Source organism: Mastomys coucha, unplaced genomic scaffold (assembly GCF_008632895.1).
Source record: "Mastomys coucha isolate ucsf_1 unplaced genomic scaffold, UCSF_Mcou_1 pScaffold22, whole genome shotgun sequence".
In the NCBI taxonomy this organism is placed as follows: domain Eukaryota; kingdom Metazoa; phylum Chordata; class Mammalia; order Rodentia; family Muridae; genus Mastomys; species Mastomys coucha.
Window position 1 is genome coordinate 199,949,494 of NW_022196905.1, and position 26,568 is coordinate 199,976,061.

At 41.6% G+C, this 26,568-nt stretch overlaps 1 protein-coding gene across 1 annotated transcript in view; it reads left to right on the forward strand.

Moving 5' to 3' along the window:
• Positions 1 to 18,474: 18,474 nt before the first annotated feature.
• Aadat (aminoadipate aminotransferase) overlaps positions 18,475 to 26,568 on the forward strand; it is a 36,485-nt gene continuing 28,391 nt past the window's right edge. The window contains exons 1-3 of the mRNA XM_031339893.1: positions 18,475 to 19,035; positions 19,844 to 20,012; positions 25,137 to 25,269. Of these exons, the coding sequence (XP_031195753.1) occupies positions 18,969 to 19,035; positions 19,844 to 20,012; positions 25,137 to 25,269 (369 nt within the window). The 5' untranslated portion in view covers positions 18,475 to 18,968. The remainder of the gene's footprint in view (positions 19,036 to 19,843; positions 20,013 to 25,136; positions 25,270 to 26,568) is intronic.

A 26,568-nucleotide genomic window follows, 5' to 3' on the forward strand; every position in this document is an offset into this window, starting at 1 on the left:
TGGTTGTGTCAGAACTCCTCAGAATCAAGCTGACTCCGTGATCCTGTGATTCTGGGATCCTGGGATCCGGGGCTTGTTAAGTCACCTGGGAGTGTGGCTTTCTCTGTGAGTTCTGGGACTGGCTGCAGAGCTTGTGGCCAAGGTCTGCTCAGAACACTAACCCAGACAGACTGGAAGGAACTGAAAGGCTGGAGAATCTTAGAATTTAAAATGAGGGCATTTAATAGAAATGTATATATAATGTGTAGCCTTTACCTAAAAGGGGGCATGGAAAACCTCTGTATCAAGCCAAAAACAAGAAGTAGGTAGTTCCAGGAACTTGGCTAACTCAGAGCCTCAGGGCTCTGGTTCCCTATACCTGCCCCTCCTGAATGATCCACAATGAGGGTGGAACTAGGAATGAAGGTCTACTGGCTTATGAGACTCTCCACCCTGTGGACTGGTAGATGAAGATTATATTCCTAGAATGAATATGTTCCCCTCCCTAACTGAATACCTTGGGCTAGATCCCTCTAAAATTTTCCACTGTTTTTATGTTCTGTTTCCTTGGTAACCCTCTCCCCGCCCCCAGCTTGTGATTTTTCCCTTAAATACCCCTCAATTCTTGTGTTTGTGGCCAAACTCCTCTGGCCGACAAGGTCACGAGATCGACCCAATCGATTGGGGTACCGGTATCCCCAATAAACCTCATGTGATTTCAGCAAGTTCGGTCTCTCGTGAGTCGTTGGGTGGTTGCGTCATCCCGAGACTTGAGTAAGGATCTCCCCAGTTCTGGGGGTCTTTCAGAACCGGAGTCACTGGGCTGTCTGAGTTCCTGTGTGCCTGGTCCCACTGGACCCAATTACTCCCAGTGTTGGGACAGATGTTGGTTCTTGCTCACCTCTGATCCTGGGTGTGTCAGAGTGCCTGGGAGTGGAGATTCCTCTGGGTGTTGTGGGACTGGCTGGGGAGCTTGTACCCAAGGTCTGCTCTGGACCCCAGCCCAGACAGACCGGAAGGAACCCGAGTCACTGGGCTGGTGGAGTTCCTGTGTGCCTAGTCCCTCTGGTCCCAGTTACTCTCAAACTCTTCTTATGTATTCAAAATCCTCAGCCACATAGCAAATTTCCTAGCCAGCATAGAGTTCACGAGAACATATCTTGAAAGGAAAAGGAAAAAGATGTACACAGGGTAAAAATTGGAAATGGTAAATTTCCATGAAAAGCCTTTCCTGGGAAAGTCAAATGAGGTAAGTGAACTTTGAGATCGTTTACTATGAATGTGTCCTTTGTTATAATTAGTCACTTCTTATGGGTTGCTTTTTAACGCATACTTCTTTTCCATCTCATGTAATCATCTCTGCCTCCCTCTTATTCATTGCTAGCCTACCTAGGAATGTGCAACCAGTTGCCTCAATTCTACTTGCATTCCCTAGCAGGTCCTGTCTCAGTAGTGCACTCTGCACTGTTGAAAGTGTACGGCTTCTGTAAGAGCTGTAACATTGTATAGGCTTCCAAATACCACAGCACAGAATCCAACCGAGCCCATGCTGAAAGCCTCATACATCTCAAGATAAGCCCCACACAGAGTCACTCCTCAAGGTGAACTTTGCTGAGCCTGAGCGGAGCAGCAGGAGATCCAGACTCCCTGGCACATACTTTGCATTTTCTGAACAAAATGCTGGCAGACAAGACTACAGTATGAGAAAAAAGTACGCTTGGAAAGGAAGTGAACAATCTACACCTTCCAGTCAAACCTGGAAACCAATGCAATATGTTGGGGAAGCCATTTCTCACATTGCCCACACAGCCAACAGCTGTGCATCAGAGCTATAATAGCCCATGCAAGGAAGATAACTTCTAATGGTTCGCTTATTTCCACTGCAATTTGGATTCAATCCACTCACATAGATGAATGCTTCATTCTCGATTACAATTTCTGCATTTGACCCCACACAAACTGAGTGAGGAGATGTGAACAAAACACAAATAAAGCACCTTTTTTTAAAAAATTAATTTTCAGTAATAAAATTCACAATGCATATTTTTGTCTTCAATGTTAAAAGCATCTTTTTTTAAAAAAACAACATATCCCAGTATTTTGCATCTTGTCCTATTTTAGCTAAGCAAACTTCCCCAAAACAGAATAAAAAATGTCTGTTAAATACTGCCAGTCAACAAGACTAGGTTAGATGCTTTATGAAATGATAACACTGTAAATTGTTCTTCCAAACACATTGCAAAGCTCTCCTAATCGGCACAATATGTTTTCTTCTGCTAAAACAAGGTAAATTGAATAACATATAAATGTCTTCTGAGGAGTTTAGCTTCCTTGTTATGGACACAAGTCTCCTCTTGCTTTTTCCAGTTGACTATAATCATTGTTTTCCATAACTTTTCTCGTCATAACTGCATCTACAGAGAAAGCCCTTTTCTAGGCTGAAATTTATCCTGTACCAACACTACACCAAAGTTCTTTAAGCCTTTGCCCTTATGCCATGGCCATGTTACAGCCATGACTTTCCTCTGGTTCAACCTCACCCATCCCGACTTGTGTGCCCTTCCCCCACCCTTGAGCAGGCTAAATAGACCTTAAGTGTTTGCTACAATTGGACCTTAACAACCAAGTGGAGTCAATTTCCTACAGGAATAGACTGCCCACTGAGCTTGCTTTGCAACTCAATCCAGCTGAAATAAAGATGGGTCTGTGTTCTCTCCCTATATAAAATGCAGTGCTGACTATTAAACTTTGAGCCTTGATCAGAAATTTTTGTCTTGGCTTCATCCTTCTCTCCTACCCAGTACTTTTTCATTTCCAGCCCCCCTTTCAGGTAACCCAGTTCATCCATGGCTGCTGGACAGCTACACCTACAACTCCCCATCTCCCCCGGCCCCCATGAAAGTGCTGTGGGCTAATGATCAGACTCAAAGCTACATAGATATATTATAGTTGTTAGTAGAAAGACATGGGTGGCAGATGATCTACATAGGCTTTTCCAAAATATAAGACTTTGAAAATCATGAGTTCAATATAATCTTTTTTATTGGTTATTTTATTTATTTACATTGCAAATGTTGCCCCCCTTCCTGGTCTCCCCTCCAAAAACCCCCCATCCCATCCTCCCTCCCCTTTGCCTCTAAGAGTGTGCTCTCCCACCCACCCATACACTCTCACCTCATTGCTCTAGCATCCCCCACACCAAGCCTCTCCAGGACTGAGAACCTCCCCTCCCATTGATGCCAGATGAGGCAATCCTCTTCTACATATGTAGCTGGAGCCATGGACCCACCCATGTATACTCTTTGGTTAGTAATTTAGTCCCTGGGAGTTCTGAGGGAATCCAGTTAGTTGATATTGTCGTTCTTCCTATGGGATTGCAATCCCCATCAGCTCCTTTAGCCTTCCCCTTATTGTTTCACTAGGGTCCCCAGGCTCAGTCTGATAGCTGGCTGTGAGTATCTGAGAATGAATACAATATTAGTAGAGGCTTTCTTACTCCACTTTAAGATAAAAGACAAAAACAAAAATCAACAACAACAACAATAAAACAACCTTCTTGTTCACTTTTCCTTTTCTCTCATAACACTAGATTAGCATATGCATGGCTGTGTGGTCTGTTTCCTTTCTAACCTGCTGTTTAACATTAACTCTACAACCTGTAATATTTATTTTAGTAGATCACTTATATTTCTAAACTTTTTAATCCTCTGCTTACTACCAGCAGTTTTTTTTCTGTCTGGTATAGTTAAGTTAGTTTTGCATTGAGTTATCTTTACTCAAAAATTTCTCCTAGGTAGACTCATGAGAGACTGCCAAACAAGTGTGGCTTACAACAGTGACCAGAAAAGCATCTTTTTGTTGTGAATTACAGTGAATTCTGACACTCTACTGCTCAAAGTACTGAGGAAAAGTAACTGCTAAGTGCTCACGTCTAAGCAGGACATTTATATCACACACACACACACACACACACACACACACACACACACACACACACACACATACATACCACATATACACATATACACATACATACTCTCTCTCTCTCTCCCTCTCCCTCTCCTTCTCCCTCTCTCTCCCTCCCCCCCCTCTCTCTCTCTCTCATACACACAAACACACACACACATACTCACACATATACACATACATACTCTCTCACAAACACATTCACACATATACACAGTCACACATATACACACACAGTCAAGATTCAGAAAAATATGGAAGAGTGAATGGAAATAATATAAAAGCCAGATGCCTTGGGGGGATATAAAATGCTGTCTTCTAAGCAACCATGAGTCCATAGCAGCTGGAGCTGGAGCTGAAGCTCTGTACACAAGGCTTGCACAAGACTGGGCATGTCAACATCTACTTATGGACAAGTGAAGAGGTCATTACACCTCTTCCCCTCAAGCTGTTGGTGGGTGCTTTGGGGGTGGGAGTCATTGGCTTCAGTAATGTAGCTACTAACAAGTGCCCCATGCCTCAAGGGATAGCTCCACCATGTGTGCACATAAATAAGAAAGAGAGTTGATTTGACAAGAATGAAAGGAGAATAGGTGGGGGTAAGGTAAATATAATCAGAATGCACTATGTGTTTGTGTGTGTGTGTGTGTGTGTGTGTGTGTGTGTGTTATACAAAACTGTCCCGGAATAAATTTAGTTTTTTTTTTAAAAAGGAGAAAGAGGAGGAGTATAAAAGTCATATCTACATTTGGAAAATATTTGTCATATATGCAAAATTACCAAGTCATAACATATTCATGTATATACTTATAGAAGCACTACTTAAAGCTTCTATCTAGCTTCCAGAATTAATTTCATGAAAAACTACCCCTTATTTCAAGAACAAGACACTAAATATTTATAAAATATTAAAAAAAGACAAAACTGAGCTAAAAAACAAAACAAAACAAAAACCTTAGAATTTATGGAACCAGAAGTAAGATAATTCAGCAAAGGTGGAAACAAATCTACGAACCTGAGCAGCAACCTCTGACATTTCAGCTCCTCTAAGACACGGTTCTAAGTCAGAAAGAAGCCAAGACTCAAACTTATCACGGGGAAGAACTGAAAGTCTGAAGTAAGACTCTTCCTGTGAAGAAAGGTAAAATGGCTAGGATTCTCCAGGATGGCTCTAACAAGAGGCACCTTGCTAATTGGTGGGTTAAAATTAAGCTCAGCTTCAAGGAAATATCTACAACTCCTGGCCTAAGGCTCAGGGAACACTGTGAAAAGGTTTTAAGAGTTCGCTCTGAAATATGTCTCCTGGTAATGTCGAAAGCCACACCCATAAAGTCTCACCAATATGACTGCCTAAAATGAGCTGGGAAAGTAGGACATCAGTGGACATGCCAAAGTGGACAAGGAAAAGCACATGAGGCCTCAACCTAACACACACACACACACAAACACATATGCTGAGAAAAAAAAACCATAGGCAACCAAGAAAAGCTAAGAGTAGAAAATGTGGTCTTCCCCAAGGAAGAGGGCTCCAACTGGTTATCTAATACTGTCTTAGTGTTATGCTGCTGTGAAGAGACACAGTTAATTAGGATAACAATTAAATAGGTATGGCTTACAGTTTCAAAGGTTTAGTCCATTGTCATCACAGTGGGAATCATGGCTGTACATAGGCAGACATGGTGCTGAAGAAGTAGTTCGACAGTTCTACACTGTATCCTTGGGCATCAGGAAGGGAGAGGCACTGGGCCTGGCTTGAGCATTAGAAATCCCAAAGCCCACTCACAGTGACATACTTCCTCTCACATCTACTCCACACACCAATTCCAACAAGGTTACACCTACTCATCTCTGTAAACTAATACCACTCTCTAATGATCAAGCATTCAAATATATGAGCCTATGGGGACTTTCTTTACTTTTCAAGCCACCACAAATACCACATCATCAGCTTTGAAAACATAGATACAAATAACAGTACACAACTGAATGAGTAGGATATATATGCATGTATATATGTGTATGCATGTATGTGTATGTGATACACACACACACACGGCAGTTGATAATAAAAGGGCTCATGAATTTTAAAAATCATGGAGAGAGGTATATAGAAGGAAAGGGGAGGAAGAAATGCTGTAATTATATTAAAATCTCAAAAAATAAAAAGAATCAAACTGACTGCATTACTGAGCAGTACCCAGGCCAGGCACAGAGAATAGAAAGTGTACTGTCAAAATGAGACTCAAAGACTCTTGACAGAGTCTCTTCTACTTTCCTGGGAAAACAGAAAGGAAGGAAGAGTGACAGGAGAGGAGACCCCAAGCTCCTCATCTAAGATATCAAAGACACAGGGAAAGCACCTGCCATGGAGTAAAAGGTCAAGAAATTCAGCTGCAATGTACAATAAGGAAAACTGAAATGAGAAAGCAACAAGAGCATATTTAAATAATCCTATCTAAAAATCTCAAATAAACAATAAAGAAGTATTTACCTTTTAAGATTTATTTTATCTTATACATGTGAGTATTTCAGCCACATGTACTTATGTTCATTACACATATGCTTGGTGCTCATAGAGGTCAGAGGAGGGTGTTGGGTCCCCTGGAACAGGAGCTATGAGTAGTGGGAAACTACCATGTAGATATTAGGAACTGAACCCAGGTCTTCTAAAAAACCAGCAAGTGCTCTTATCCTCTTAGCCATGTCTCCAGCCCCAAGTATCTACTTTTAAAGTCAAATAATACAGCAAGCATATGAATGAATCATGAATATAGAAAAGAACCGTCACATCCCCAGAAATGAAAATAAATGCTGTCTCCAGAATTTTTAGTACAGGAAAAAATGGAGTCAACAATTAGAAATGATTGAATAAGAAATTAATAATTTAAAAATAGAACTGCAGAATCTCCCGGATGCAAAGTGGTGAGATAAGTAGAAGGAATACGAGATGTATTAAAAAAAGAAGCGAGTGATAAATTGAGAAGCTTCTGAATACATAAAACATAAAAAGTCATACTATGCACAATGCGTGTCATTCAAATGCAGGATGGATCCCAGACGCTCCATCATCGACTCTCTGTCTGCCGTGTATCTGTGATGCTCAGGCTTGCCCTGATGCTGGACTCTACCCAAGAGCCAACTTCACTACTTGAGGCTTTACTAACAAGGCTGTGACCATCATAGCTATTGACCTCCTACCTCCATGACCAGTGTGGACCATAGATTATGACCCAAAAGCAACCTCTTTGTTTTACCCAACCTTGGATAGTTTTGTCAGGATAGTGAGATGAGGAGTGATCCCTTTTTGACTTTTGTCTGTTCTTAAATCTATTGGCAATATCATAGCGCCACTTCAACCAATTGTTCTCATGATTTTAGGGGTGATGTTGCAGACTGAACCCAGGGCTTTATGTATGCTAGGTCAGCACTCTATCACTGAGCTGTACCTCGGTATACTCTACTGTACTGTGGGACAGTGTGGGGCAGTGTGGGGCAGTGGTCTACTCAGGTAACTTAAGCTCAGTGGAGTATTTGGTTTTGAGCCCTGGACCCCTGTGGGCAATTTCTGCTTGCAGAGGGCAGAAGGAGCTTGGCCATAACTCCTGAGTCTTTAGTTCCTGGTTCAGTCACAACCTCTCATAGCTGCCCCCACAGGAGATGTGTGCTCTATCAGGCAGACAATACCCCAAGCTCCCAGCATTCTAGCTGGACCCTACACCAGGTCATCTGACCACCAGCCAGACATGCCACCACGCCCCACACAATATAAGGGGCGATTTGCCTCCTCCTCACTCTCTTACTCTTCCCTTCTCTTTTGTTCTTTGTCTCCTCTCTGCTCTCCCTCTCTTGCTCTCCTCTCTTTCCTGCTCTTTGTTCTCCTCGCTTACTTTCTTCCTCTCTTGCTTTCTTCCTTTCCTTTTTCTCTCTCTCCTTCCTCTCCTTTCCTTCTCTTTACTTGACTGGCCTATTTTCTCCTTCCTACAATAAAATATCTCATTTATACATTGCCTCCCTTTTAACTAAGGCACCGTGCAGCCACGGGTCAGCACCAAGGAGAGAGAGAGCCATTGGCCTCAGTAGCAGGCCCCTGCCTTTGATACAACAGTAAACCTATGCTTGGTAAGTCCCTATCACTAAGCTAGAAACCCAGCACAACCTATGCCAGTTAAGTGCTTTATCACTAAGCTATACCTCCCAGCATACCTGTACTAGGTGAGTCCTCAGACACTGAGCTATACGCCCAGCATACCTGTGCTAGGTAAGTGCTCTGACACTGAGCTATATCTCTATGGTAGGTCAATATCACTTAGCCATCCCCCCAGCGTACCTATGTTAGGAAAGTACTCCATCACTGAGCTATATCCCCAGTACAATCTTCACTATTTTAACCTCCTTGGTAACAATCTACTTTTCACAAGCTCTGAGAAATGTCCCTGACGCTGAAAGCCATGAGTTTGCTATCATGATTTTCTGTTGTAAGTCTTCCTTTCTACTCTCAGTCTGAGGTAGAACTCAGTCCATTAGTATTTCTCTGTTGAGGTAGATCTGGAGGAAGGGCAAACCTCACTTTGGGTTCCAATTGTGTTAACCAAACATTGGTTGATTCCTCTAATTAAACTACATCCTTAGTGGAACATCTCCTCCCTTGGGAGCAACACATGCTAATATAGTTCAGACAATACCTGTTCCCCAAAGGCTCATGTGTTGAACCTTAAATTGTTGCTACTGAGAGACAGCAGAGCTTTGAGGTGGTAGAGCCTCTTCAGACATCTTTGAGTCTTTGGAGTCAGGACGGGAAGTGAGTAGTTGAGCCCTAACCCCTTCTCTCTGCTCTCCTCCCTGAACATAAGATGACTTTCCCTCGGCTCCACACTCCTGCCATGGTATCTGCATTATCTAAAACAAAGAGATGAATCTATCATGGACTAAAACTTAAACTAAGCCAAACTAAACATTTCCATAAGATGATTATCTCAAGTATTTGTTAGGTAGGGTAACAAAAAGCAGATTAACAGACATGCAATCAAAGTTTTCAGACAAAGCTGTTTCAGTTGGTTTCCGTCTTTATTGGGATGATCCAAGAACAAAGTTAGAGTTGAGTGAGGGTCCATGAGTGCTTAAGATCACAGAATAGCTTTGTTCCAGAAGTTAACTGGCTCTTTTCTTTTACCAGGTTTAATCTCCATATACTTCCTATGAGTTTCTTTTTGTTCCTATCAGGAAAGTATCTGAATGAAAGTAAAAAAATAAATAAAAATAAAAATTCCAATAATGTTGCACTCAAATGGAATTTTCTACTACTCATTTTACATTGCAAAACTAGGAAAGGAATATAAACATGGGCTGGGGATTTCCCATGTGCTGTGGAGATCTATTCTTTGCTTGCTTTCTCACTCTGCCCAATACCAGAGGGCTCATCACTTAGCTTCAACAACCTCCCTTGCACCGGCTTCCATGTGGACACATTCAGTGGGAAACCCCAGAAAGAAGTAAAGAAAAAAGAGAAGATTCTGGGTCTAGTCCTTGTATTTCCTCTGGCTGGTAGTTTTAAATTTAGGTGACAAGCCCTGCCAAGCAGTTCTTTCTGCACTCCTCCTTCTCATTTCAGTGGGTCTACTGGGGAGCAGAGTGGAATACTGAGTATGTTAGCAATTCCTATGTACTCAAACCATGCCTTTGTGAATACTGATGCTACTTGAATGTTTCATCTGCTTCCCCGCAGAATCCCATCTGATAGAGCAAAGATCTTCTATCTGCAAGAATGAACATCTGTTGAGATTATTACACCATTTCAATAACCTGCAACTGGGTCCAAGAAGGGCACACACAGAAAATGGCTAACCAAGGAATGGTAAGCCCCAGGCAGCTAGAGCTATTTTCTTCTTTGAACTAGTTTTATAGTCTCTGCAGGATAAAGGCCCACAGTAAGCCCTGATTACTGCTTGGCACTCATGCCAGGTTTATGATGGATTCTTCCCTTATTAGAAGGGAATAAAGAGGGTCAGGGAAATCAACACTTGACCAGACTTCAGCATCTGAGAAAGTACAGTGAGGGCAGCTGCCACATGCATCACCAACTCCTATTGCATGTGATGGGCAGGGATTGTTGCTATGCACTGAAAAACGGTTTGTGGCACATTCTGTTCTCCTTTATTTTGTTTTTTTTTCTCTCCTTAAACCACATTATTTACTACTACAAGCAGATGGTACAGGCAGCAATTTGCATTGTAAACAACAAAAGCAGTTTATGACCCATTCCAGGTTTTGTTGCTTTTCTCTTTTTCCTTATTCTTGTTTTAATCTGGTACTCATATCTTTCCTGACACCTCAGCCCACGGACCTGATCCATTTCCCCTGTTACACAGGCAGAAAGATGTGCCAACTTGTCATTAAAGGTAGCTGCCAAGTCCTCAGGTGGGTATAGGTGTGCAGCCATGTTCTAAGCGTTTTGACAGAACCATAAAACAAAGTAATTTGTGTTTGGTTGGTTTTATTCCCTTATATGTATGTGTCACCATCTTATCAGAGTTATTTTCAGAAATCAAAAAACACGAATTGTGTTGGGGTCCAGGAAGAGACACACAAACCTCTCAGACACCATTCTTAGTTAAGTATCAGCAATCTATTGATTGCACACTCCAAGACTGATTAATCAGGGACACAGCCAGGCGCTGGAATCCAAAACTGCAACAGCAGTCCTCAGAACCAGTTTTTATATGGGAAAACAACAACAGGTGCATTTACAACATTTACAACATCTAAACAAAGCAGTGCTATCTGACCTTTAAGTCAATAGGCTGGGTCTAAGGACAAGGAGGCTAGGAGATGTCCAAAGTTCAGGAGTCTCGGTGACAAAGCACAAGGGACAAGGGTCAAGTGAAGATTATGAGCTACAAAATGAAGTTTGAGGGAATATGGCAGAGCTATTGTCAAGTTATAATTTTTAACAAATTCCTATCCTACTGTAGGACTTTTCCAGAGGTGTGAATGAACATTTGAACATTGGTTTATCTCAGATAGTACACCAGTGGCAGATCAAAGAAACTATTCTACCCAAGTCTAGCTTGAAGAACCCTTCGGTGAAAACTATAAAAAGAAAACAAAAGTCTGCAAAAGCCTCACATCCTAAGACAAGGGAATGTATTCTTTTTTTTTAATGTTTTGGTTTTTCGAGACAGGGTTTCTCTGTGTAGCCCTGTCTGTCCTAGGAACTCACTCTGTAGACCAAGCTGGCCTCAAACTCAGAAATCCACCTGTCTCTGCCTCCCAAGTGCTGGGATTAAAGGCGTGCACCACCACTGCCACTTTGGTTACGTACTCTTTTTAAAGTCCCATAGCAGGTAATCCTTTCCATAGAGTGACTTCACAATGATTCACACCCTTCATGCCCTTCTGTGGTGTAATCTCACATTCCCCCCTCAAGAGAGCTTTATTTTTCTACTTTACATACAGAATCTCAGCTTTCTCCTGTGATCTCTTCAATTAACTGGATGCCAGAAAAGTAATTCTGTGTCAGATGTAACCATGAAGTAGCCTGACAGCATGAAAATGCCAAAGCCCCAAGGAAAAGGCATCGGCTAGCACTCCATCCCACAGCTTCAGTCGGGTTTTCCATACGCAGCTGCCAGTCAGGCATGGTGACTCGGGGTAACCACCAAGTCAAACCTCATACAACCCCTCACCACCACCTGGCAACAGGCCAGACATTCCTCAGAAACAGGCAACCTTGAGAGCAGTCAGCCCATAAAACCAGGGAAAACAAACTGGTCTAAACTCTGTGAATTGGTTTCTTAAAAATTAATACATAGCCAGAAGAAGTTCATTCAATTCTGCTGCACTCACTCGTTTACCCAGTAGGTCTACAGTATCAGGGTTAAAACTTGATCACGGACAAGCGGCATTATGACTCCAAAGGGAGTTTGTCTCCTGGGTATTTCAGTCAGTTGCTGGAATCTCCTAACTTAGATGTGTTCCAGATTGATCTCTGCTAAGTCTGTGGAGAGATCTGTATGCTTTCTTTATTCAGGCATAAAGGTGCCCTAAGAAATATTTTGTTATAGCTAAAATTGAGATTTAACATTGTTTTCTGACCTCCACAGTGTTTCAATAATCCTAATTGATTTCCTAGCTGTAGTTAGCTTGGGATTTCTACAAAGGAGCTGTCTTATCAGACAGAGTGTCTCCAAAGTTAGAGATAGCAGCTAGGCACTAATTGCCAGAACAGTCCCATAAAATTAGAGATAGCAGTTAGGCACTAATTATTAAGAGTAGTCCCACACAAGGCAGAATTGTTTTACTGACTAGAGAGAAGTTATAGGGCTTCCCTCACTAATTATTTACCTTACAGCCTAGGAATGCTAAAATATGCTCATATAATAATGCTAATATAAGCTCAGATGCTTACCTCAAGACAGACCCTGAGAGTTTATCTTGGGGACGCCAGGACAACCCAGTCCGAACAATGACACCACTGCTCCTCTGCCTTGTACCTGGTTGATTGATTGTACTGACCTTGATGTGACCATCTCCTGCCTACGTAACTTCTGTAGTTTGCCCTGTTCTCTGTATACCATATAAGCCTGATTTCTACTTTGTACAAATTACATTCAGTTTCAGCACTCCCTTGTGTCTGTTTCTGTTTGTTATTTCTTCACCAACGCCTTGTTTTCCTGCCTAGGACCCTGTTCCCCCCACGGGTTGAGGGAGTCCTAGACTGGCCGGCCTGTGGCACAATTCAGCACAATTTACTTCCCTCTGTTTACCTCCATTTTCTGTCCTAACTAAAGCTAGATTCTTTTCCAAAATTGCTTTCCTCTATATGTGGTTAAAAACAATTGATTTAAAATAAACTACATGAATATATTTAGCCAAGACAATTATCATTATTAACTAACAAATCAGAAATGCAATTTTAAAACTTTAACTTGAGGGCCAGTGAGTTGGCTCAGCAGGTAGAAGTGCTTGCCCACGAATCTAATAATTTGACTTTGATCATTTGTCCACAAGGTCATAGGAAATAATTGACTCCACCAAATTGCCCTCTGACTTCCACATTTACTCCAAGGTATGACTATGCTAGCTCACACTTGAAAACACGCACACTTTTTTTTTTATTGAGACATTGATGTAATTAAAATTTCCCAACACTGATGGGTTGGACCAACAATAGTAGCTCAATAAATAAATAATTCCTATCCATATCAATACAAGAGCCAATCTAATAAAGTAATCAGATTTCTTATGTAGTTATTGCTGGACTTAAAAAAAATACGACAAAAAGTCAATTAGAGAAAAAAAGGCCATAAATTTAAGAGAAAACTGGGGAGACGGGGTATATAGGGGAGGGAAGAGAATGAGAAACCCAACAAATGTTTGCAAACTATTTGTAATAGTAACATAAGGGCACAAAGAATGAATTATAAGGAAGAAAAAAGACTTTGTCGTGGTTGATCTTACTTATGAACTTGACTGATTTAGCCTTCCCAAAAAAATGTACCTCAGAGTATGTCTATGATGGGGTTTTCAGAAATGTTTAACTGAGCATTGAAGAGCCACCCTGAATATAGGTGTCATCATCCATTGTCCTGTAGCAGACAGACTAAAAAGGAGAAGTCTGACTGACTTTGTATGCCATGAGACCAGTCATCCCACATTTGCTGCCATGATTCCTTCCCAAGATGGACCCAAGTCTGGTCAACTTTGTGACAGTGCGACATGATATTGTCATCTATAAAATGTATAAGCAAGATCCACTGTAGAAGATGAGATGAATGCCAACATCTCAGTAAGGGTGCAAAATCAAAAAAAAAAAAAAAAGCAAAAAAGAAAAAAGCCCATTAATGATTGGGTTTTCCCCATATGAATGTAATTCAAGATCTGTGGACCAAGAGAAGTGAGAATATAAGACAGAACCAATTAGAGGTAGCAGCTGGTAGAAAAAGTATAGGGTCCCATGGCCTAGATGTGCCTGGAAGTTGGAGGACCCTCCCCACCAGTGCAGCTCAGAGCTGCAAGTAAGGAAGCTAGAGAGATGGAAATTGTGAGCAGATGCTAAAGGCTTATACTAGAATGTTAGATGGGGACTCCCAAGTGACACTAAATTTCAAAATACCTAGAATGGAAGCTAGAGCGAAAGATGAAGTGGAGCTTGGGAAAGTGTGCCAGGCAGAGCCAAACAAGACTCTATTCACATCCCAACAGTAGGATGGGTAGGGCAGGCTTTAAAAGATGAGAAGTCTTCATTTGAGAGAACTCTAAGGAAACTAGTCTCTATTTTGCGCTGCCAAATTTCAGTAAACCCAAGGTTTGTTAGAGAAGTTTAAAGGTCTAAATGAGTTCCCGATGACTTCAGAAGCTTAAGGGATTTAATCCCCAGAGCTATATAGTGTAATGTTGAGAGGTGATAGATTGCTGATCAAGAAAGCAGAGCCTTCACGAGCAGAACCACAGTCCCTGTTTGTAGCTGTGATGAATACTGGCAGGACGTTTAAGATACAATTGAATCATGAGCTCCCACAAGTGAAGGCAGTAATGCAATTCCAATGAAAGTGAACTTGTTACGTGGTTCTTCCCTCCACTCCCTCCCACATTCTCCACCACTTCTGCACACATTCTCGAGTTCCACACTATCTGTCATGTCTTGCACCGTGAGGCCGTCAACCAAGCCAAGCAGTGGGGGTTGCCCTGCTCTTAGGTACCATGGCTTTCCCAGAACTGTGCTCAAGAATAAACCTCTTTTACCCTATAAAGTGGTCTCAGATGTTCTGTTTTAATAACAGAAAACGGACTTAGACAATATGACTTTCTCTACATTCTTTCTCATTTTTATATGTCATATCTCATTACATTCATTTTCTTCTATCTTACTACGGGTGCCTCTGCTTCATTTATTATCTTTTTCTACTCCATATGACCCGTATAATTTTGGAGTTCTCAAATCTCCATCTGAGTGTGTGTGTGTGTGTGTGTGTGTGTGTGTGTGTGTTTCAGCTAATTCTATCACTAATAGTAAATTCAGACATTCTAAAAACATTTAATGCAAACTTTGTGTGGGTCAAACTCTACATGTTTCCAGACACGGCTATACTACTTCATGACTTTAAAGGCTATCTTCCTCCTTATGTGTCCAAAGTAGTGTCACTGTTCCAATATTAGCAAGACAATGTGGTGCCTAGCCACCTGGGCTTTGCTATTTTTGCAGAGGTATGAGTAAAACAATATTCAAAATTTCAAAAGTAAATTAAAAAAGAAAAGTGAAAGGGCTCAGGAAAGTTCATTCTGAGGAAATGACGTTAAAACTGAGTCATGAAACTTGACTGAGATGGATGCCAGCGAGGGAAAGAATGCATTTTCCTGGGAGAAAACGTCATGTGCATTGTAAAGAGGTAAGGAGGATCGTGAGGTATTCCAAGACTGGGAGAAAAAAGAAGGGCAATGGAGGGAAGGGATGGGAGAGGTAGGCAGATGAGGGACCTGGCGGCCACTAAGCACTTTATTCTTAATCTTATGACTTAGATGAGATCCTAAGAGTAGGTCTGATTTGATTTAACTAGAAAGGAGAAAGAGACCCTAGGCATGCAGCTATTCCCCGAAGAAATTGCTAGATGAGTACACAGAGGCAGGAAAGAAATCCACACAGTAGAGAGAATACTCTCTTAAGAAACCAAATCAGCCAACACCTTGACTTTGGCCTGACAGCCTCCCTGCTGGGAGAAACTTAATTTCCACTGGGTGAGCCACTTGGGAGTATTTTACCTCGGAATCCCTAGAAGACTCTTTCAGTTGGTTTGGGGGCTATCTTCCCTATAAATAGGCCCCCCCTTTTTTTTTCATCTCAACAGCCTAAACTACCTCAACAACTTGGCTTCAACGTATGCAAAGTCATACATGACAAAAAAAAAATTCACACATGAAAAAAATTCATCTGAACACATTTGTGTCTGCTTATTTTGTTGGGTTTTTCTCCGCTCAGTGGTGCTGAGGACTGAGCCTAGGATTCTGTATACTCTGAGAGAGTGAGTGCTCTCTCACTGAGCCCTGTCTCCAGTCCTGAACACAGTGTTTAAAAGCATGGCTATCTCTCTGCTTAAGACTCTGGTAACTTAAAAGCAAGTCTTTCCTTGTCCTCTAAGTTTTAGGAGAAGGGCTTGGGGATTTAACTCCATGGTAGAGTGCTTGCCTAGCAAGTGCAAGGCCCTGGGTTGAGTCTTCAGATCCTGAGGTGGGGGTGTCAGGGAAGACAAAATAACAAAAGGTTTAAGAGAAATTTTCCAACAATGGCAATTAGGCTGTGTGTGACCTTGTTTGCTTTTTAAACTGCAACCATAACAAAGGCTATAAAAGAACATGTTTCCAATCCAGCTGTGAATACCTGTCTACTAAAACTCATCACCCATCACCTATCCCCCGTCCCCACTCCCTATCCCCTTCTCCTTTCTTGAGCTTGTATCCACCTTCCAAAGCAAGACACTGCTTTGTATGAAATCGATCACCTCCTCTGTTCTTTGAGAGCAATGAATTGTCTCCACCACCCTATAAAATTCATTACATTCCTTGGCAGAGAGTAAGGATTCAATAAATGTTTGGATAAAGGTTCTATCCCCTGGGGATCCTAAACTAAGTCTTGAAAGACTAACCTGTACAATGTGAGCTTCGCTCATTCATTGTGCTCCCTGGAGACAGGTGCTCCTGCACTCTTGACAAAGCCTGAGTTCTTCCTCTCTAAGAATCAGTTTTAACTTGTGACTGCGGATTGACGGCTGAGCTCTCCTCCACTTAACTCTTGACAGGCTGTGGTGCTTGGTGTGTGAAATCTCTCCTGTGATACTCAGTGAGGCTATTTAGGAAAGTCCTAAAACCTTTAGAAGAGGAGCCTCTCTGGAGGAAGCGGCTCACAAGGGGCGGGCCTTGAGCTTTCAGTCTGGTCCCAGCTCTCTCTTAACTTGCTGCTTCCCAACTGTAGATGTCGTTCTCCTGCTTCCGAGCTTCTCTGCCAATATGTTCTTATCTCCCTAAACTGTAGTCCAGAGTGGCCCTCTGGTCCTTTAAGTTGCTTCTTCACGGGATTTGGTTACAGCAACAAGAAAAAACAACTAATATGCCGCCTTTCCCTTGGACCATGGTTATACTCTGTAATGCATTTCTGTAACCAACACTCTCAGCACCTCCCACATCTTTTTACCTTCTCTGACTGGCCGCTTTGCTTCCTTACATGGCCAGCTTATTATAGCCAGTCAGCATCTCAAGTATTTTTCCTAATTTCAGGATGTGGCAGTTCGAATGGGAACACTTTGTCCCCAGCTGGTAAGACCCTTTGGGAAGGTGGGAGGTGGGGCCTTGTTGGAGGAGGTGTGTCACTTGGAGAAAGCTACCTATGGGGTTTCAGAAACCCACATCTTTCCCAGGGAGCTCTCCCAGCCTCTCGCCTGTGAATCTAAGTGTAAATATACTCTCAGCTATAGCTTCAGTGCCATGCCTACGTGTCTGCCTGCTGCCATGCTCCCTGCCATCATGATCAAAGAATCTAACCCTATAGAATCTAACCCGGAATCAAATGCTTGGTCATGGTGCTTTATCAAGACAGTATTTAAACTTAACTAAAACACAGAAAAGTTTGCATAGAAAATACAGCAAGCTTTTTGTTGTTGTTGTTGTAGGAATCTTCATTTCATGATTTGATGGTCTTAGAGTCTATGCTTTGTGCTCTGTCTTTAGAGTGTACTAGTGCAGTAAGACGCTGACCTCCAACGCTGAGAAGTCAAACTATTTGTGGCAAGTATTTCTTTTAGACTCAGAATGGTTATAGCCTCCAAAGCCCCTCCCCTCTGCCAGTCGGAGGACTGTCCTCTTGGGTGGAAGGTCCTCCACCACCACAGCTGTTTTAAGCTACCACGGTCAAATAAAGCTGACACCTCAAAAGTCATGAGATGTCCTCTTTCCAGGGACAGCTTTAACCCTGTGTTTTCAGCTGTTCTTTAATAATTTTGGAGCTCACTCACTATATGACCCAGGCACCTCGACTGCCAAAAGGACTCCCTGAGCGATTCGTTCACCATGCCCTCCTTTAAATAACTGTGAACTTAAGACAGTTTCTCTTTGTATGGTCATTGACCGGATAATTTTATATTTGATAATCACTTTATCTCTACCATATCCAACACACTTTCAACCGAGTGCTTACACAGTGGAAGCTCTGGAACTCAGTGGGAGAAGAGGCTGAGAATCGAGGAGATTGCAGATTGAGTCTTTAAGTTTGAGGGTGCGGGTAACTAACTATTCCCACTCACTCTACCAGGCTTCTATTTTGTAAAGTTACAGAATTCATCTGGAGCCGCTTGAAGATATGGGGGTTGGGGTGAGAGAGGGAAGGGGAAGACAGACAGACAGACAGACAGACAGACAGACAGACAGACAGACAGACAGACAGACCTTGATACTGAGAAAGAAGACTGAGCACCTCTTATAATGCCCGCTGCAATGGAACAAAGCTACCACCAGAGGGTACTGAAGGACCAGGATCCTGAGATCCGGTCCGGCTCCAGAGGCTTATTTCAAAGATCTGACCGGGAGGTGGGGGCCGGGGAGTCGGGGCTGGCCAATAACAATGCTTTGCTGCGAGACTCTGAGCAGCAAGGTAAAGAATCCGCACTTCTTTTACGTGAATTCGGGCTCCGAGCCTGGTTGCTATTGTGCATCACAGCAGGGCATCGCGGTTTTCGTCTCTCCACGCCCATCCCTGACCGGTGACTTGGGTTGCCTGTGGTCAGCTGCCATAGGCCTGCCCGCGGGGCGGAAGAGGGCGTGGCCTACTGCGGTCCACCCGGGTCAGCCACAGCCCCTCTGTGGATGGACTTTGTCCCTTCTGCCGCCTGACCCTGGCCTATTTAGGTCTTGCCGACGGCAGTCCGTAGCCAGGCAGATTGGTTGGCACTACGCAGGGACGGCTACAGTGCAGTTCGACTGAGCTGGGAGGCCTTTCTAAGTGACTGGCTTTCCTATTCCTGTTCCACGCGACCAGCAGAGACATGAATTACTCACGGTTCCTCACTGCAACGAGCCTGGCCAGAAAACCGTCCCCCATCAGAATTACAGGTGAAAAACAAAGCCAGAGCCAGCTCTGCTCTGCAAGAGTGGAGTTTTCTTAGCCGAAACTCTGCGCGGTGCCCTGTTTTGGCGCTCACCGCTAGGTTGCGCTCATTCATTCAAGTGTGAAGACATTCTGTGAGCATTCGTGAAGGAGTTATTTAACTTTTGTTCATTAAGAGCTTGGGCTGGAGGCAAGGCAAGGCAGTGAGTGCTTTTGCTGGGGTGTTGGAGAGGAGCCAAAGGGCCAAGCATGACGCACATCTTGCACGCCAGCTGTTGAGAAAGGCTCTACAGGGAAGACAGGACTGGGGAATGGGAGCCAGAGATGCAGCTGGGGCATACACAGATAGGTATTGGGCAACGGGGAGAAAGGCTTTCTGCTACTGGAGCCCTCTCCATTTTCAAGGCCATCTGCATTCTTGGATTCCTTCCACAGTGAGAAAGTCTAGAAAAAGTTATTTTGTATTTATTTCAGACTAGCATTCAGTCTTAGCCCAGTATGCTGCTATGTCAGACAAGAAGAGCGGTAATTTAATAAACAGTAAGAATGTTCTCTCGATTCTGGAGGCTGCCATGCCCAACATAAGGTACCCAGTGAAGGCAAATCCAAATAGATGGTGCTTCTCGCTGCAGCTCCGCCTCTTTCACAGAAACACCAATTCCATTTCCGAGGGCAGAGTTATTATGATCTAACCCCATCTTTAATATATCATATCAAATACTAGAGGCTAGTATAGGACTTGGTCAGAAACGTTAACGTTCAGACCACAGGACAGTGGATGCATTTTTTTTCTTCTATTCGTGTTTATCATAGTGGAAATAATGAGCAGAGCACCAAAATCCCTCATCTCCCTGGCTCCTGGATCTCCAAACCCGAACATGTTCCCCTTTAAGTCAGCTGCCTTCACTGTGGAAAACGGAAGCACCATCCGGTTTGAAGAAGACATGATCAAAAGGGCTCTCCAATACTCTTCAAGCTATGGGTAAGTGATCAATAGACGGTGGAATTCTATTGGCTCATTTTCAAATGTCATTGATGAAGTGACTGAGTTCTTTCGTTAATGGGGTGTTGGGAGAAGAAACTTTAAAATACTAAAAGCAAAATCGGTACTAAGTGCTTCACACACCCCAGTGACTAGCTTTCAACCTTAAATGCCTGGGAGAGCCAGAGAAACATCTAGAAGAAAGTCCCATTGGAGCTTAGTATGATACTGAAAATAACAGTGGGGAAAGCATCATAGTGGGAAGAGAGGACATGCAGAGAACAGTCTTTGGACAATAATGATGTTCCCTTTTTTAAAAGAATTAAATGTGGATTTATTTTTCTATAGAAAATATATTCTTATTATCTCCTAAATATGCTTTCCCCTCCACTCCTCCATCCCTTCCCACATCCTCTCCCCTCTGGATCCCCTCCCTTTCTGTCTCTCATTAGAAAAGGACAGGCTTCTAAGAGATAACAACTAAACATGACAAAATAAAATATAAGATGAAGCAAAAACTGTCATATTGAAGTTGAACATGGCACCCCAACAAGAAGAAAAGAGCCCCAAGAGCAGGCAGAAGAGGCCGAGACATATTCGTTCTCACAGTCAGGACTCCCCTAAAAATACTAAGCTAACAGCAATAATACATGCAGAGGACCTGATGCAGACCCAGACAGGACGTGTGCTTGCTATTTCAGTCTCTGTGAACTTGTGTGTAGCTTACTTAGTTGATTCAGAGACCCATGTTCTCCTGGTGTCTTCCATCCTCTCTGCTCTTACCTCTTCCTCAAGATTCTCTGAGCCCTGAGGGAAGGGATTTATTTGATGGAGAACTCCAATTTACGCTCTCTATATATAACGTCTGGCTGTGGGTCTCTGCATCTGTTCCCATCTGCTGCTAGAAAAAGCCTCTCTGAATGGAACAATGATCTATGACTATACCAGAGTACCATTAGGAATCATTTTATTGTTTTGTTCTTGTTTTTGTTTTTACTGGTTGTGTTTGATGTTTCCCTAGATCTTTGAGCTATCTAAACTTGGGTTCCTGGTTTCCCAAGCAGTGTTGGGTACAGGCTCCTTCCCATGGAGTGGGCCAGAAGTCAAATCAGACATTGGTTGGCTGCTTCCACAAGTTCTGTGTCACCATTGTCCTACAGATTCTGTCCACGTTTCTCTTTTGGTACTCTGAAGAATAGCTTCCCATACCAAAGAAACTGGGATGCAGGGATGAAGGCTCCATGTAGGTACCAGCTTGATGGCCTTGTTCAATGAGTTGTGTAGGTATTGTCCTCAGCAATGGGATCCTGCGGAGTAACAGCCTTAGTTGTTTGAAGATTTCCATGGGACCTTCTTGGACAACAACTCAATTGAATGCAACCCAGGCCTGCCATTGGAAGCCGCACCTGGCAACAAAAGATAACCTGTCAGAACTCCTTTTCCACCATTACTAGAAGTTATCATCCCTCCCTCTTCTCTCTGCAGACTGTTTCTCTTTGCATAACCTCTCCAAGTCTATGGAATTCATCTTGTTTATTGCTTGTTTAGCTAATATCCACTTGTAAGTGAATATATACCTACATGCCATATTTGTCTTTCTGGATCTGGGTTACCTCACTTGATTTTTTTTTCTAATCCCATCCATTTGCCTGCAGATTTCATGATGTCAATATTTGTAACAATTGAGTAATTCTCTGGAGTGTAAATGTACCACATTTCCTTTATCCATTCTTCTATTGCAGGACATCTAAGTTGTGCCTAGTTTCTGGCTATTATGAATAATGCCACAGTAAGCATGGTTGAGCAAATGTCCTATCAGGATGGAGCATCTTTTGGGTATATGCCCAAGAGTGGTATAGCTGGGTCTTGAGTTAGATCAATTACCAATTTTCTGAGGGACTGTAATATTGACTTCCATAGTGGCTGTGATTCCTTTATAGAAAATTCTCTGTATAGATCTGTATTTCCATTTTTATTTGGTTTATTTATTTTTCTGATATCTATTCTTGAGTTCTTTATATACTTTGGATATTAGTCCTCTATCGAATGTGGAGATAGTAAAAACTTTTCCCACTCTGTAGACTGCCATTTCACCCAATTAATGGTGTCCTTTGCTTTTCTGTTTCATGAGGTCCCATTTATTAATTGTTGATCTTAGTGCCTGCACAATCTGTGTTCTATTCAAGAAGTCTCCTCCTGTGCCAATGCATTCAAGGCTCTTCCCCACTTTCATTTCTACCAGGCTCAGTGTATCTAGTTTTATGTTGAGGTTTTGGTCTACTTGGACTTGACCATTGTACAGAGTGATAAGTATTGGTCTATTTGCATTCTTCTACATGCAGCCATCCAATTTGACCAGAACCGTTTGTTGAAAATGCTGTCTTTTTTCCAGTGTATTTTTCTGTTTTTTATCAAAAAGCCAGGTATCCATAGGTATGTAGATTTATGTCTGAGTCTTCAGTTCAATTTAGTTGATCAAAGTGTCCATTTTTAAGGCCAATCCCACACAGTTTAATTACTATAGATCTGTAGTACAACTTGAAATTAAGGATGGTGATGCCTTTAGCAATTCTTCTATGTTCAGGATTGTTTTAGTTCTCCTGAGTTTTGCTTTGTTTTGTTTTTTTGTTCATTTGATTATTTTTTGTTTTTCCATATGAAGTTTAGAATTGTCCTTTCAAGGTCTGTGAAGAATTGTGTTGGAATTTTGATGGGGATTGCGTTAAATCTGATTCCTTTGTGGTAGAACAGCCATTTTACTGTGTTAACCTACTGATCCATGAACATAGGAGACCTTCCCATCTTGTGAGTCTCCTATGTTCTTTTTCAATACTTGATATTTTTGTCATACAAACCTTTCCATTTGCTTGGTTAGAATTAAATAAAGATGTTTTATAGTGTTTGTCAGCTGTAGGAACTTCCTGGGTGGAATTTTTTAGGTCACTTACATTATCATATCATGTGCAAATAATATTTTGACTTTTTCCTTTCCTATTTGTATCACCTTGATCTCCTGCAGTTGTCTTATTGCTCTAGCTAAAGCTTCAAGCACTGCATTGAACAGATATGAGGAGAGTAGACAACCTTTTCTTGTCTCTGCTATTGTAGTCTCTCCATTTAAGTTGATGTTGTCTATAGGCTTGCCTATGAAAACTGCCTTTATATGTTGATGTATGCCTCTTGTATCCTTAATGTCTCTAGGACTTTTATCATGAAAGGATGCTAGATTTTGTTAAAGGCTTTTTCAGTATCTAAGGAGATGATCATGTGTTCTTTTCTTTGTTTGTTTATATTATAGACTACATTTATTAATTTATATATGTTGAGCCATCCCTGAATCTCCGGTATGAAGCCTACTTGATCATCATGAATGATTTTTTTTGATGTGTTCTTAGATTCAGTTTGCAAGTATTTTCTTGAGTATTTTCATGTCTATGTTTATAAGGGAAGTTGTTACATAATTCTCTTTCTTTGGTGGGTTTTTATGTGGTTTGGGTATAAGTGTGAGTATAACCTCATAAAATGAATTTGACAGCATTCTTTCTATATCTATTTTATGGAATCATTTTAGGATATTGCATTAACTCTTCTTTAAAAGTCTGGTAGAATTCTGCAATAAGCCATCTTGCCCTTGTACAATTTTAGGGTTGGGATACTTTTAAAGACTGTTTCTATTTCCTTGATGGTTATAGGTCTGTCTAAATTGCTCATCTGACCTTGATTTAACATAGGGAAGTGGCACTTATCAAGAAAATTATCCATATCTTTTAGAGTTTCCAATTTGGTGGAGTATAAGTTTTTAAAGTATGCTCTTATGACTCTCTGAAATTTCTCAGTGTCTGTTGTTAGGTCCCCTTTTCATTTCTGGTGTTATTAACTCAGATATTCTCTCTCTGCTTTTTAGTTAGTTTGGATGAGAGCTTGCCTATCTTGTTGATTTTCTCAAAGAACTAGCTCTTTGTTTCAACGACTGCTTGAATTGTTCACTTTGTTTCTACTTTATTGACTTCAGTTTGGTTATTTCTTGCCATGTACTCTTGGGTGTGCTTGCTTCTTTTTGTTCTAGGGCTCTCAGGTGTGTTGTAAAGTTGCTACCATGAGAACTCTCTAAATGTTTGAAGGTAGGCACTTAGAGCTATAAACTTTCATCTTAGCACTACTTTCATTGTGTCCCATAACTTGGGGGAATGCTGCATATTCATTTTCACTGAATTCTAGAGAGTGATAGCTGTATGTTGCCTGTTTTACTGGCCTACTCAGCTGATATGTCCTCAGGGAATGCCTGCTGATGCTGAAGGCTGGGAGGCAGTGGTGAGTGGGGGAAGGGACAGTCAGGAGGAAATGGTTTGTAAGATCCACAGGACAGGTGGGCAGAGGAGGGGAGCTGCGCTAGTGATCTGCTGCAGGTGCTATGTACAAGGCTGAGGACTGAGTCTGGGGGAACAGAGAGAGCTGAGAAAGTCAGCCGGCTGCCTACCAGGTTCTCTGACACATGTCCTGATGTTTCCTTTTAAACAAGAATATAAATTCAAACTGCTGAACAGTAAATTCAACCATATACCCCAAGACTTCCTTTAGCTAGTCTTCTTCCAATGATGAAGGCTAATTTATTAATTCTTTATATAATATTTTATTAAATGTATTTGTGGCCAGGTACAGTGGCGTATGGGTCAGCTCAAAACCAGCCTGGGCTATATATACACAGTCAAAATAAAAAGACAGAAGGTCTTCTGTTGGAAGAGTTTACTGAAATCATCCTACTAATATGCACATGAATTGGGTAAACATCTAGTGTATAGAAATCTTCCATCACGTAAAGAATGTCCTAGGGGGAGACAAAGCCTTCGGGCTTCAAATTGAGTAGGATGTTGATTCAAGCTTGGCTCGTGGATTAAACAACTGACTTTATGTGAATTTCTGGCTGATTGAATTTGTGTGAATCTCTTAACATCTAACTCTATTGCCTCATTTTTTAAGTGAGAATCCTGATATTGCTGAAAGGCATTTGGAGAGATTTTTAAATTGGATGTATAATGAGTTTGATATTAAACCACTATTTCTTCTCTACCTACTATTTCTATGATTATTATGACCATAAATTTTAAAATGCATTGTATGTCTTAGAATTCCAGAACTTCTGTCCTGGCTAAAGCAGTTGCAAATAAAATTGCATAATCCCCCTACTGTCTGCTACCCACCCAGTCAAGGACAGATGGATATCTGCATCACATCCGGCTGCCAAGATGGTCTCTGTAAGGTAAGAACAGAAAGAAATGGGAAGCTGTGAGTAGAGTCACAGACACTCCTGAATGTGGTCCTCTCCCACAAGCTACAAGGGCGACATGATTTGTGGGCTACTAGTGGCTTTTTTGTTTGTTTTGTTTTGTTTTGTTTTGTCTTCACCTAGGATAATAAACAGGAAACTCAAAGTCAAAAGATAGGACAGGAGGGGTGAAGGCCAGAGGGATTGACTGCACACACAAGGCAGATAGATACACATGCTTTGGCTTAATCAATTGATATTAGAAATCAAAATAACCTTTTCCTTTTGGGTTTAGAAAAGGGAAAGAAATTAGCTACTGGGTGGAGTTTTGCTAGAAGAGAAACATTTGTGATTCTATGGATTCATACTTAGAAATTCTCTCAAAGATATGACTTTCTTTGAAAAAGCATATGGTGACCTTTCCTTGTGGAAAGTGATAGAAAACAGTATCTTCAGTATCTGTTACAGCTCCAATCATGCCAAAGAATGAAGTTAGTATAAGTGACTTTATTATGGAGACCATGGCAATAATCTGATTTAATATTTGTTCCATGTGTTCCACAGCACTGTTTATATTTGCCTCCTTCATTTTTTTTAAGTAAATTAACTTCATTTCTACCCAGTTGTGTCAAAGATAGATTTTTTTCATTTCTCTTATATCTATTTTACTTTTTAATTTATTCTTGGACAATTTCATAAATACAAGGATATATGATCATATCCCACCCCATATTTTCTTTCTCCAATGCTCCTAAACCTACAAATATATCTTCCTCCCAAAATCACATTATCTTCTTTTTTTTAAAATAACTGATTAAGTCCAATTAATGGTCACCTATGTGTGCATGGGTGTGGAACTATCGATAGAAGCATTGGAAATGATCAGTGGACAAATACACCAGGAAAATGATGCTCTCTCCCTCAACAGCTGTCAACTGCCACTAGCTCCTCTACTAGGGGTGACCCCTTGAGAGGTTATCCCCCTTCCAATCTCCATTCTTTAATTAGTACCGCAGGTGAGGTATAACTTCCCCTTTCAGTTGGGATGCTTGATGTTTATAGCGGCCCTCTGAACCATGAAAAATATAAACTGTTCCTTTTATTTGTTGTTAAGACCCATGTCAGTCCCTCAGCTAATTTTCTTGATGGCAGGCTGTCTTGTAAGGGCAGAGTCTACTAGGAACTTTTGGGAGGAGCGTGTTTTCTATAAGATGTCAAAAGCTCAGAAAGAAAAACAAATGAAGCATCAGATCAAGTTAGAGAACAACTGTTAAGTCTTCTAGCTCAATTGAA